This window comes from Humulus lupulus, chromosome 3 (genome assembly GCF_963169125.1).
Source record: "Humulus lupulus chromosome 3, drHumLupu1.1, whole genome shotgun sequence".
Classification (NCBI taxonomy): domain Eukaryota; kingdom Viridiplantae; phylum Streptophyta; class Magnoliopsida; order Rosales; family Cannabaceae; genus Humulus; species Humulus lupulus.
In genome coordinates this window covers 30,821,424-30,833,442 of record NC_084795.1, presented here as the reverse complement: position 1 = coordinate 30,833,442, position 12,019 = coordinate 30,821,424, and the positions used below count along the sequence as shown (strand labels likewise).

The window sequence follows — 12,019 nt, the reverse complement described above, 5'->3', positions numbered from 1 at the left end:
TAAGAGCACTCACTCCTTCATCATCTGTGATTTCAATGGGATCTAAGCTAAAATCATTGCATGTAAACAACACTTCCAACTTTAAGTCAAACAATGACCTATCTACTTTCAGCTTCGAATACAACTTCTCCAATAATTCTATGTAATCAACATCAATTGGTATGTGTATTATAGTGTTCAACCACCTTTGAAATTCCATTTCTCTCATTTCCGTTCCCAAACACCGTTGTACGAAATAATTATATTAGCTTTAGAACCTGCAAATTTACAAAAAAAAAAGCATAAGAAAATTATAAAAATAAAGTAAAATCGATGATGAATTGATGCAACATCGATGAAAAATCGATGCCTATATAACTCCATTCGTATTGCAATGCAACATCGATGAAATTTCGATGCATAATCAATGCTGATGGTCGCCATCTGTAAGCGATTCTATTTGGATGGTATATCGATGCCATATCGATGCTGAGTCACATCAACATACATGGCATCGATAGACCATCGATAGACCATCGATATTATATCGAAAATAACATTTAAATTATATGTTCGCCTCAACATCGAAATAGCATCGATGAGACGTCGGTAGGGCATTGATGTACCATTGAAATGCCATCGATTTAGTGTTAATTTACCATCGATTTTGATTGGCAGTCCACCAATTTCCAGATCTTCCATATCCGAAGAACATATCAAAAAATGCAGAAAAAAATACCACACTCAACACCAGAACAGTTCGAAACTAATATATAACCATGACATTTCATATTCACAAGTAGATAGAATGCGATGATACTTATCCATGATTTTTTCTCTTCAAAAATGCCAAGAATGATAATTTCTTCACACGAAATGAAACTTCTAGATCCGAGCGGTCTAAATATTATAGCTCGGTTCAGTATATTCGACTAATTCAAGTTGGGTTGCTGTAAAAATGGCGGTGAGTGATGGAGGAGAGAGAGAGAGAGAGAAATAGAGATAGAAATATGTGAAGTGTTAAATATGAGATTTTTAACTAAAAGGGGTATTTTTGTCCAAAATATGATAAATAACATATTAGTGGGACGAATTTTAATGATGATATATTAAAAAAATTCTCTATATGAAATTTCGCCAGTATTTAGAGAAATACTATTGCATTCTCCATTATACTACTTATTTTTTTTTTACATTTCTCCTTCCTTAGCATAAAAAAAGAGCTTTTTTAAAGAAGGTACTGTGAGTGCTGTCTAAAGTATTTACAAAACTATTCTACAAATAAGTCTCAAATCGAGAACTATTATAAAAAAAAAACCAATTTTACCCAACACCTAGTAATATTAATTGAAATGTTTTATATTTTAAATATTGCAAATATAATCAATAAAATTAAAATCCACGTTGCAAATAATAAGAAGAAAGAGAGAGTGGAAACTAACACACTTTCTTTCACTTGTAAAATCCTTCGAACAGGCTAAACTCGAAACTCTACGCTAAACCCCTAAAACCTCACTTGTAAAGCCCTTCCTTCGCCATGACTGATGCTCCATTTCTCTCAAGTCCTCTATTTTCCCCTTTTACTTGTTGCTCTGTTTGGTTCTCGAGAAACATGGGAGCAGCCCTATCGTACAAGTACAACCTGGATTAGGGGTAAGCAAGCCCAGTTCCAATTTCAAACGATTTTGATCCCTGTTCTTTGTTTGTTTGATTGTGAAATGAACAAGTTTAATCATCTATGAATTATTTACCAGTTTTGTTGCTGATTGATTTCGGTTGTAATTTATATCTGTTTTTCCAGGAAAATTGTTGTCCTTTTTTCTCTGTCTTTGGAAAAGCGAAATTGGGTTACCGATTTGGGTAGAGAATATCCAGAGCCATGCAGTCAGTTCATGTTTACCATGGTATCTGGAACAGTATACACAATTATTATACATACATAGTATATGCCATCTTCTTCATTTCATTTCAACCTTCGGGGCCTCTCTGTATCTCACATTCAAAAATTTATTCCTAGAAAATGGAAAGAAACGAATTCAAACATTGATATTTCTATGATAGATTCTCTTCTTATAGCCATTAAGAACTTCACAAGCCAGGGACATTTATCAAAAGCATTCAAAACTTACTCTCTTGTCCAAAATCATGTCTCTTCTTCTACTGGTTGTTCCCACGACATTATCTTATTACGACCCATTTCTTCTCTTATTACATCCTGCACCAGTCTTAAATCACTTTCTGAAGGTAAACAACTTCATGCCCACATTATTGTGTTGGGATTTGAACAATATCCTAGCTTGGTTCCAAAGCTGGTCACTTTTTACACAAGCTTCAACCTTCTTGTTGATGCTCATGTTTTTACTGAGAAATCTAAGATATTGCATCCTTTGCCTTGGAATCTGCTCATATTTTCATACGTTAAAAATGGGTTTTTTTGTGAGGCTCTATCTGCCTACAAACAAATGGTACATAGAGGGATTAGACCAGATAACTTCACTTACCCGGCTGTGCTAAAGGCTTGTGGCGAAAAGATGGACGTTGCTTTTGGAAGAGAGGTACACATGTCCATTGAGCACCGCTCTATGGAGTGGAGCTTGTTTGTGCATAATGCATTGGTCGCCATGTATGGGAAGTTTGGGCTTTTAGACATCGCTCATCACTTGTTTGATAAAATGCCAAAGAGGGATGCAGTATCTTGGAATGCAATGATCTCTGTCTATGCCTCTAGGGGAATGTGGAATGAAGCATTTGAATTGTTTGAAAGCATGTGGATGGAGAGTAATGAAGTAAATGTCATCACTTGGAACACCATTGCTGGAGGGTGTGTGCGTACAGGCAATTTCATGGGAGCACTTAAGTTGCTTTCTCAAATGAGTGCTAGTGGTAATCATTTGGACTCAGTGGGGTTGATTATTGGCTTGAATGCGTGTTCCCACATGGGAGTCATTAAGTTGGGGAAGGAAATTCATGGTTTTGCAGTTCGCAGTGGTATTTATGAGTTTGAAAATTTAAAAAATGCATTAATTACTATGTATTCCAGGTGTGAAGACCTTAGGCATGCATATACTATGTTTCAATTGATAGAAGAGAAAAATATAATTACTTGGAATTCTATGATTTCTGGCTACACTCGTATGGATCGAGCTGAGGAAGCCTCTTTCTTATTTAGAGAAATGTTGCTTTCTGGCTTTGAACCAAATTATGTCACAATTGCCAGCATCCTTCCTCTCTGTGCCCGGGTAGCAAATCTCCAACATGGAAAGGAGTTCCATTGCTACATAATAAAGCGGAAAGAATTTGGGAATTATTTATTATTGTGGAATGCAGTTGTGGATATGTATGCAAGGTCAGGCAAGATTTTCAAGGCTAAAAAAGTATTTGATTCATTAACCAAGAGAGATAAAGTAACATATACTTCTATGATGTCCGGATATGGGATGCAGGGAGAGGGCCAAGCTGCTCTGAAGTTATTTGAAGAGATGACCAGGCATGGGATCAAACCAGATCACGTGACCATGGTCGCTATTCTATCAGCATGTAGCCATTCGGGTCTTGTGATGCAAGGTAAAATGCTGTTTGAGAAGATGTCAAGCGTTTTTGATATATGTCCCCGTTTGGAGCACTATGCTTGCATGGTTGATCTTTATGGGAGGGCTGGTCTAATAAAGCAAGCGAAGGAGACTATCACAAGGATGCCATACAACTACAGACCAACTCCTGCCATGTGGGCCACTCTGATTGGGGCCTGTCGAATTCATGGAAATGTAGAAATAGGGGAATGGGCAGCCGAGAACCTACTGGAAATGAGGACTGAAAATTCAGGTTACTATGTGTTAATTGCAAATATGTATGCTGCTGCTGGGAATTGGAACAAGCTAGCAAGGGTTAGGACGTTCATGAGAGACTTGGGTGTGAGGAAATCCCCTGGCTGTGCTTGGGTTGACGTGGGCAATGGATTCTCTCCATTTCTGGTTGGGGACACGTCAAAACCTGACATTTACCTTGTCTCTGATGGATTGACCGAGTTAATGAAAGATGCTGGTTATACTGCCCCTGAGGATTTTGATCCAACTGAAGATATTTGTTGTGAGTAGAATAGAAAACAGGGATCATTATCTATTTATTTTATCATGGTTGTTAACCTAAATGAATGCAGAAATATTTATATTTTATGAACAGACTTCATTTGTTTCTAATAAACTATTTTTCACTCTCTTTGTAATTTAAACCAGCATCCATATATGCGTAGCCCTTCGACATGTATCAGCTGTTGAGGACTTCCTTGGGGATTTGAGGGAATCAGTTAAAATGGTAAGTGGTTTTTTAAACTAGACCAAACAAGTAAATTGCTTTTTCTCACTATGAAAGAGCAATATTTCACAGGAAGATGGTGATTGGTTTCCAGGCTTATTTGGTGCCATCAATCTGAGTTTACATTTATTTTATATGTCTATTTTCAGGTGAAAGACAATCCGGGTCCGATAGATAAACGGTGGGCTAGCTCCCGTATATGGTGCTGCAGGGAAGATCTCAGACATAGCCATGGTTCAGGACTAGTTGGTAAACTACTTGGATGGTGCATGCTAGTGCTGGTGGGCATTCGTTTAGACTTCTGATTGTTACTCCAAACGTTTTTACCCTATTATTTGAGCTGAAGGCTGTACAAGAAATACACTATCATTTATTTAGATTCATACGTGGGTGGATATGATATTTGCTGTAAAATAAAAAGTTCACAATTTACTTAATCTTTTGTATCTTGACTTGACAAGACTATTTGCAAGATTATTTTATTTATGCAGACGAGATCGTGAAGCTCATTCAAGCCTTCGGCCAAAATTCGTTTGTCGACTTGTGTAAGAATCTACCACTCCCAACAACTCAATATTTTTGTCAAATTTTAAAATTAAAAAAAAGAAAGAAAAAAAAGCCCCTCTTGATGCAAATGTAGCAAAAAAAAAAAAAGTTAAAGAAAAGGTGAAATCAAAATTATTACATAGATGACTTAAGAATGGGGAAAGCCTTTAAATATCAATTGATCCATAAATGTCCTTCATAGATGACTTTGAAAGTTCATATCCAAATTATGCTTGGATAATAGTGCATCTACGACTAAAAGAAGGGACATATATATACCCTGCACTATTACATGGCCACTCTTAGAAGTATCTTTAATAAGAGGAGTAGTACCTCTTTTTATTAATCTCTTTCACTCATTCTCACACATACTCGTACTAGGAACAGAAATGTTCTAAACAAATTTTTTACATGCATGATATTTCTTTTTTTTATCAATCAAGCTCTCACAATATAGTGGTCAACTTTAGTTGCCCTGCACCATTTCAGAGCTCCAGGACAAGATCTGCAATAGACATAATGAAAACAAAAATATATGAATCAGCATAGTTACTAATTACTACATCATAAATCTGTACATTTTGATTTATGGTAGTGAATGGAATACTAGATTATGAGGTTCTGAAAAGAAAAAAATAACTTTAAAGAAGAGAGGAAGCTATGATAAGGTGTCTTACAGTCTGCATCTGTTTTGATCCACTGCTCCCTGTTTCCCATCGAATCCATGCTGCCGTATGTGAATTGGGGTGGGTTGGACTGGCTCCTGTAGCGCCGTATTTTCTGCTTTAGAAAGAGAGCTCTCTGTGGACATAAGGTGATATCTTCGTCTGGGAGAATCTGACCTCCACAGTTGCCAGTGCCAACATGGGTAGTTTTCTTTCTGTTTTCATTCTTTGGAACCTTACAAGTCTTATGAGTAGCTGCTGAGGTTTCAGGGTGAACTTTCCTGTGGAACATATGAAGAATCTACAACCAAACATATATAGAGGATTAATTTAAATAGCTTATTACTCATGTATATATAAATATATATATATATATGTATAGTAGCCGTACCTTGTGCAGTTTTGTTTCTGTTGGAGCAGAAGAGTCCACAGGTCCACCACTACTACCAGGACCTGCCCCAGAGTTTCGAGAAGAGGCATGGAGCATTTTTTTCTTGAGCTTCTTTTTCATCAGGTTCATGGCAGATTTATCTGCTTCTTTCTCTGATCGCTTTTCCTCCCGCTCACTTTTTCCCCCACCATTATTCTCCTCTGTAATCTTACTCTTTTGGAATAGTTCACCAAGAGATGTTCTGTGTTCCTTCTTCGCAGCTGCTGTTGTTGTTGTTTCAGACAATTCAATTGCAGAGCCAAAAAGATAACCCTGGAGTGGGCAGACTGTAGTCCCATTTCCATCTTCAGGCTTTCCACTGAGTGTAATGATGCTTCCATGGCTGCTTCTTCCATTACTAACATGGCTGTTTCTCCCAGATGAGTCATTAAAACCGTCATCTGGTGCTTCAGCTCCCAAAACTTTCTCCAACTCATCATTGATGAGCTTCAACTCATTCTCAGTAACCTCAGTTTCTTTCTCAGTTATATTGTCCACTGATATGGCAAATGTTGGTGTTGCAGGATCAGTCATCATTTGGTCTGATCCAAGTGTACCAATAGCAAGAAAGCCATGGAAGAGCTCAGAGATTGCAGCTGATGATTCTTCTTCATAGTAATCTTCTTCTTCTAGACCGGTGAAGGACTTCCGAAGATTGTTGTCTCTCTGGGATTGTTTGAACGGTCTAGCACCATAGTTTGATTTTGTGTAGTATTGTTGTTGATCATCCAGCGATGACTGTCCTGAAAGACCAAACCCCCCATGTAGCGGCCAAGCCAACAAAAAATATAAGTCACCAGAGGGATTTTTTTAATTATATTTTTTTTTCTCAAATTTTGATTGAAAAATTATTTTGGATAAATATTTCAATATTATATATTTATATTCGTCATTTTTAATTTTTTTTATATAGAGATAAAGCTAATTAAAAGCATAAAAAGAAAGTAATACTTAAAATTCAATTTCTATTATCACAACAATTAAATAAAAATAAAATATATATCATCAACTAAGCATAACCAAAACAAAATCAGTTTCAACAATATTTAATACCAAATCTTTACAAAAAGAAAAAACAGCAAATATCAAAATGACTTTTACATAGAAGGATTTTTAATTATATTTATAATGAATGTTTAAAAATATATATATATATATATTTATTTTGTCCCCCCTAAGCTGTATGTTGCATACCTTTATTAATTATTTGTTGAGCTCTTAAGTGGATAAAACATTGTTTATATATAATAATAATAATAAAAAAGGTCTATTCAGGATTGATGCTGTTATATATTCCCAAAGAGCAATGGCATATATATATATATATATATATATATTACGTAGTGTTCACACACACATATATATAAACTTATACTTTGATGGCCATTGTTTCCTATGATCTTCACTATTAAATATTAGCAAAGTAAGAAGAAGTATATCTGAGAGCTCAGACTTACCAATGACAAGAGCTTTAAGAGCTTCATTGGTATTTTGGCGAAACTTACGATGCATCCAACAAAGTAACTGCAAGAAAAGACCACATGATCATGATGAAACTATCCCACGAAAAAAATGGAAAAATGTAATCTAACTACTTACCTTCATCTTTTGATTGTATCTCAGAACGTGCTTTCCTTTGCTTGATCACTTAGTTTTAGTTTGGTGATGAGAAGGAAGGAATTATAGTTGTTGTGAGTGAGATGTGAGGTAGCTTAATAGCTTCTCTTTTTCTTAGTTTATCAGTATGGAAATATATATGAAATATAGTGTAGTCAAATGCTTCCTAAAAGTGCCAAGAAAAGGTAGCTGGGCCAAAGCATGAAGATAGTTACAACAGGATCAAGTCAAGTGGCCAAAATGGCAGGTAGGTCCCTCGGACCACCCCACAATTTTTTTTTTTTGATGAATTCCCATCAGAGTCACAGGGAGTCACAGTAGTGTCGTATATATAGTATATATTACTTTTAGTCTGAGGTTGAGTGCAGGTGGTTGGAGATAATTTCTTGGATAATTTAGTATTAATAATCATTATGTGCAATCGTAAATTAACACGTTTCCTTATTACCTCTCAGGTTCTGTGTGGTGCAGTGTGAACTTCACAGTGAATTGTTGTTGTTGTTCTTCTTCTTCTTCCATTTTGATAACATGTTCACGCACATGTACTTTCTGCAGAAGATCATGAGATGTGTTCCATTAATGCTTGTAACTTTTCTAAGTATTTGGTAGGGTAACCCCACATACAATAGTGAGAGGTGTAGTAGGGAATATTTTGTCATAATCCAATGGGGTCAAACATAACAGGACAACCATGCAGATCTTTTCTAATTAGAAACTCATGGACTTAAAAAGTCCTCAATTTCGGTTGGTCCATGATCTTTGATGAATTATTTTTAGTCCAAGGAGACCTTATCTAATTGATTATATATCTAGCCCATTTGATTAATTATATCTTGTAGTTTTTACTAATTTCTCTTCTCAATAAATATCTTAGTATTTGGCCTTTATTATCATAATTTAATAATTAAGCCTATCATTTTCTTAGATCTTCACACTCAAAATGGTCCTCTCCAACACACCAGCTGTAATAATGGTACCCGATACCATGCATGTATTGAACAGGTTAAACTACACCTTTTAACTTTTTGGTGAAGATTGCTGTCATGCATTTTGCCTTGATTTTCATCTGATCTCAAATAGTTACAACATATTTATACTTAGTAATGTACTATTTTAGCCAAAACACCTATGTAGTTTATTACCACATATATACATCATTTATATATGTTTCAGTATCTTTCCGACATGAGAAGAAAGTCAGTGTATAGTACTGCTGTGTTAAACTTGAACAAATAACAGGTACCTTTCATGGTGTTTTCTGTTGTGTGAATCAGAAGTTGCCACATGGGGTTGGACTAATTCTTCCTTGTTCTAAGCCTCTCATAAATTATTATCATTTTTTCATATATAAACAGAAAAGGGTTGCGAGTCATTGTCATTAGGATGTAGTTTTTCTCACAGAACAGTCTATATTTTGATCAGAGGCTGTTGGCTTAGGGAAACTTTAGGTGCCCCACGAGCATCTTCACCAAATAAGAAGTTGTTGGGAAAAGGGTTGTGCGCTTAGAGACAAAGAGGGAGACATTGTATTTGATGAGATCAAACTATTTCAAGACAACAATTTTTTTTTTTACTTATTGATTTATCATATATGAATATAAGACTGATGATGATAAGAGTAGTCATTAGGGAATTAATAATTGATATGATATTTGGATTTATAATAAAACATTAGGGAGTTAATAATTGATCTGATATTTGGATTTATAATAAAAGTGTATGTATCTTAAAGGCAGCAGTAGATAAACCGTGACTATCATGTTGTGCATGCCCTTAGCTAGGCTTAGGCTTAGACTTATAAGCTACCTACCAATCATATACTTCTCTTTGTTTATTATTATTATTATTATTATTATTATTATTATTATATTGAAGAGAAGTGAAGTGGACTAGCTATATACTCATGTATCTGTTATACATTAATCACTCTCTCTCTCTCTCTCTCTCTGGTTAAGGTTTTAAATAGAAAAGAATGAGTTGAGAAAGTGAAGAGCTCTGATATTCAAGAATCTTTTCTACAATAATTTCAGAATCATAAATTGTGGGTTGAAACGTTTGAAGATTATGTTCAAATATATTGACAAGGAAGGAAGGACCCTGCTATCTGATATATATATATATATATATATAATAATAATAATAATATTGCACTGCTGTTTATATTGGCACACTCCCTTTGTTTTAATTTCATCAAGACCATACATTTAATACTGATGACTGATATCTCACACTTTTCTGCTTGATTGGATCCAGTGAAATAATACTTGCATAAACTATACTAGCTAGCTCGCTAGCTAGTTCAAGTTCTAAAAGTCGACATATCATATATATTTACATGTTTAGAAAACCATCAAATTTTGTTGACCAACTTCGCACGTCAAATATATTTAAGCCACAGTAAATATATAAACACTATGTACATGTACGTAATATCTAAATTATATAGTATATGTATATATGAGACTCACGTGAGGAATTATATATATATATCTCAATCAAGAACAGTGATTTTACAGAGAGACAGCATATATTTGATCTAATGATGGTGTATTATAGCATATAATGCTCTGGAGGAGACAATGGAAATACACTACGTGATCCTTTCTTATAGTTATACATGTCTTAATGAGGTGCATTATATATATCTATATGCATATGCATATGCAACCCCACTGTGATATGATATGCATATAATTTTCCAATTTATGTTGTGGAGTTGTTTGTCTTCATATCTTTATTATACGATCACGATCGATCACCACTGATTTCTGAATCTCTTTATTATATATAGGATCATCAAGTGGGGGGACATAATGCATGTATAGAAGCCATACAAGAAATTAATTTTTTGCTGGCATTAATATATATAAATAGAGAAGACCCCTTATATATTATTCCTTTTTGTCGGCTGAGATTATGATCAACTAATAATAAACTAGCTAGCTAGTGGTCATTTTTTGTACTCACATTTGCATGGTTCTCATCAATTCATAGAATTTATTATATATATCTCATGTGGATGGACTACAACATGCATGGTTTCTCCACCCTATATATATTATATAGGAGAAATTGAAAAATAATTAATGGTTAATATTAGAAGAAGAAATTGAAAAGTGAGTGGAAGTTTTTTTAGTTATTAATTTTTATCATCACCATTAAAAACAACTTTCAACTTCTTTTAAAATGTGCATTTTTATAGTAGTGTAAGCTTTAAAGTAATAAATTTGAAGGATTATATAGAACATAATGTTATTATATATGAAAACTAAACTATGTATTTTAATTATCTTTTTTCACTTATATTATATATCTCAACCATAAAATAATAACAAAACTTATTCTTCTTTCTATATATATATATATATATATATATATAAATATTTCCTATTTTCATACTTTGCATTGCTCTTTAAAAGTCTCATCATGTCCAGCCCTAATCATAACTTGTCATTAGTCTTTACAATTGGCTATGAATAATGATATGTTTTTGGTTGCATAAAACTGTATACTTAACTTATATACACATGATACATGATATGCATACATTTTATTTGCACATCACTATATTATATATTTATATATTATATTATAGCTAGTATAGTATTATGTAATTATATAATTGTCATGGAGACGATGTGTCGCGTTTAAGATGCAATAATTTATACTTGTCACGAGATATTCAGCTGCAACGAATCTTTGACTAAACTATTTTATTCCATAATTATAGGTAGTAAGCACGTGCTTACATACATTATTACATTAATACACACATATAGCTTTGAAGAGTTATATACATACATATATTTATATATTTTCATCTATCTTAGTCAACTATTCATTATTAGATCAAATGCAAGTCGTAATAGGGTATGATATTGATGAAGATGTACTGGAATAGAGCTATTCTTCTTTGTCTTCTCTCTTTGGCCATTTCTTCTCTATTTTTCCACCAAATCAACGGCTACGATTGGCGAGATCCTCACGGCAACATCACCATCCGTTGGGACGTTGTCTCACCCACTCCAGACGGCTACGTGGTTTGAACTATTATACTCAGTCCTATTTTGATTGAATTTTTCACTTAAACATATATAATTTTCTATGATTTTAGATTTTCTTTTTTCTGTTTGGACTTATTCCTGATTTGGTTTCATTATTAGTCCTATTTTGACTGACTTTCACCAATTTACTAATATACATACTAATATTAGCCAGGGCTTTAGAACAAAGTATTACTGATTTAGTTTTATACACTTAATTGTTGTTGGATCAATTTAATTCGTAATGTGGATAGAACAAAATTCATAATATATATATGATGATCAAATTAATCCTCGTTAATCTCTCTTAGGCAGTGGTTAATATCACCAACTACCAGAAGTATCGGAAGGTGGATGCACCCGGTTGGAAGCTGAGCTGGACGTGGCCCCACAAGGAGGTCATATGGACAACTATCGGCGGTCGCGTT

General features: G+C 34.2%; 2 protein-coding genes across 2 annotated transcripts; one reads left to right on the top strand and one right to left on the bottom strand.

Moving 5' to 3' along the window:
* Nucleotides 1-1,412: 1,412 nt before the first annotated feature.
* On the top strand, nucleotides 1,413-4,750 carry LOC133822449 (pentatricopeptide repeat-containing protein At1g71490). Its single transcript, XM_062254788.1, has 4 exons — nucleotides 1,413-1,632; nucleotides 1,781-4,065; nucleotides 4,212-4,290; nucleotides 4,440-4,750. The coding sequence occupies exons 2-3, from the start codon at nucleotides 1,926-1,928 to the stop codon at nucleotides 4,226-4,228; spliced, it is 2,157 nt and encodes a 718-aa protein (XP_062110772.1). The 5' UTR covers nucleotides 1,413-1,632; nucleotides 1,781-1,925; the 3' UTR covers nucleotides 4,229-4,290; nucleotides 4,440-4,750.
* A 200-nt stretch (nucleotides 4,751-4,950) lies between these two features.
* LOC133822450 (protein LAZY 1-like) lies at nucleotides 4,951-7,681 on the bottom strand. The gene is made up of 5 exons (XM_062254789.1): nucleotides 7,531-7,681; nucleotides 7,389-7,455; nucleotides 5,893-6,674; nucleotides 5,514-5,802; nucleotides 4,951-5,341 (listed from the first exon to the last, which is right to left on the bottom strand). Exons 1-5 carry the CDS (start codon nucleotides 7,534-7,536, stop codon nucleotides 5,322-5,324), a joined length of 1,164 nt encoding a protein of 387 aa, XP_062110773.1. The 5' UTR covers nucleotides 7,537-7,681; the 3' UTR covers nucleotides 4,951-5,321.
* Nucleotides 7,682-12,019: the final 4,338 nt, after the last annotated feature.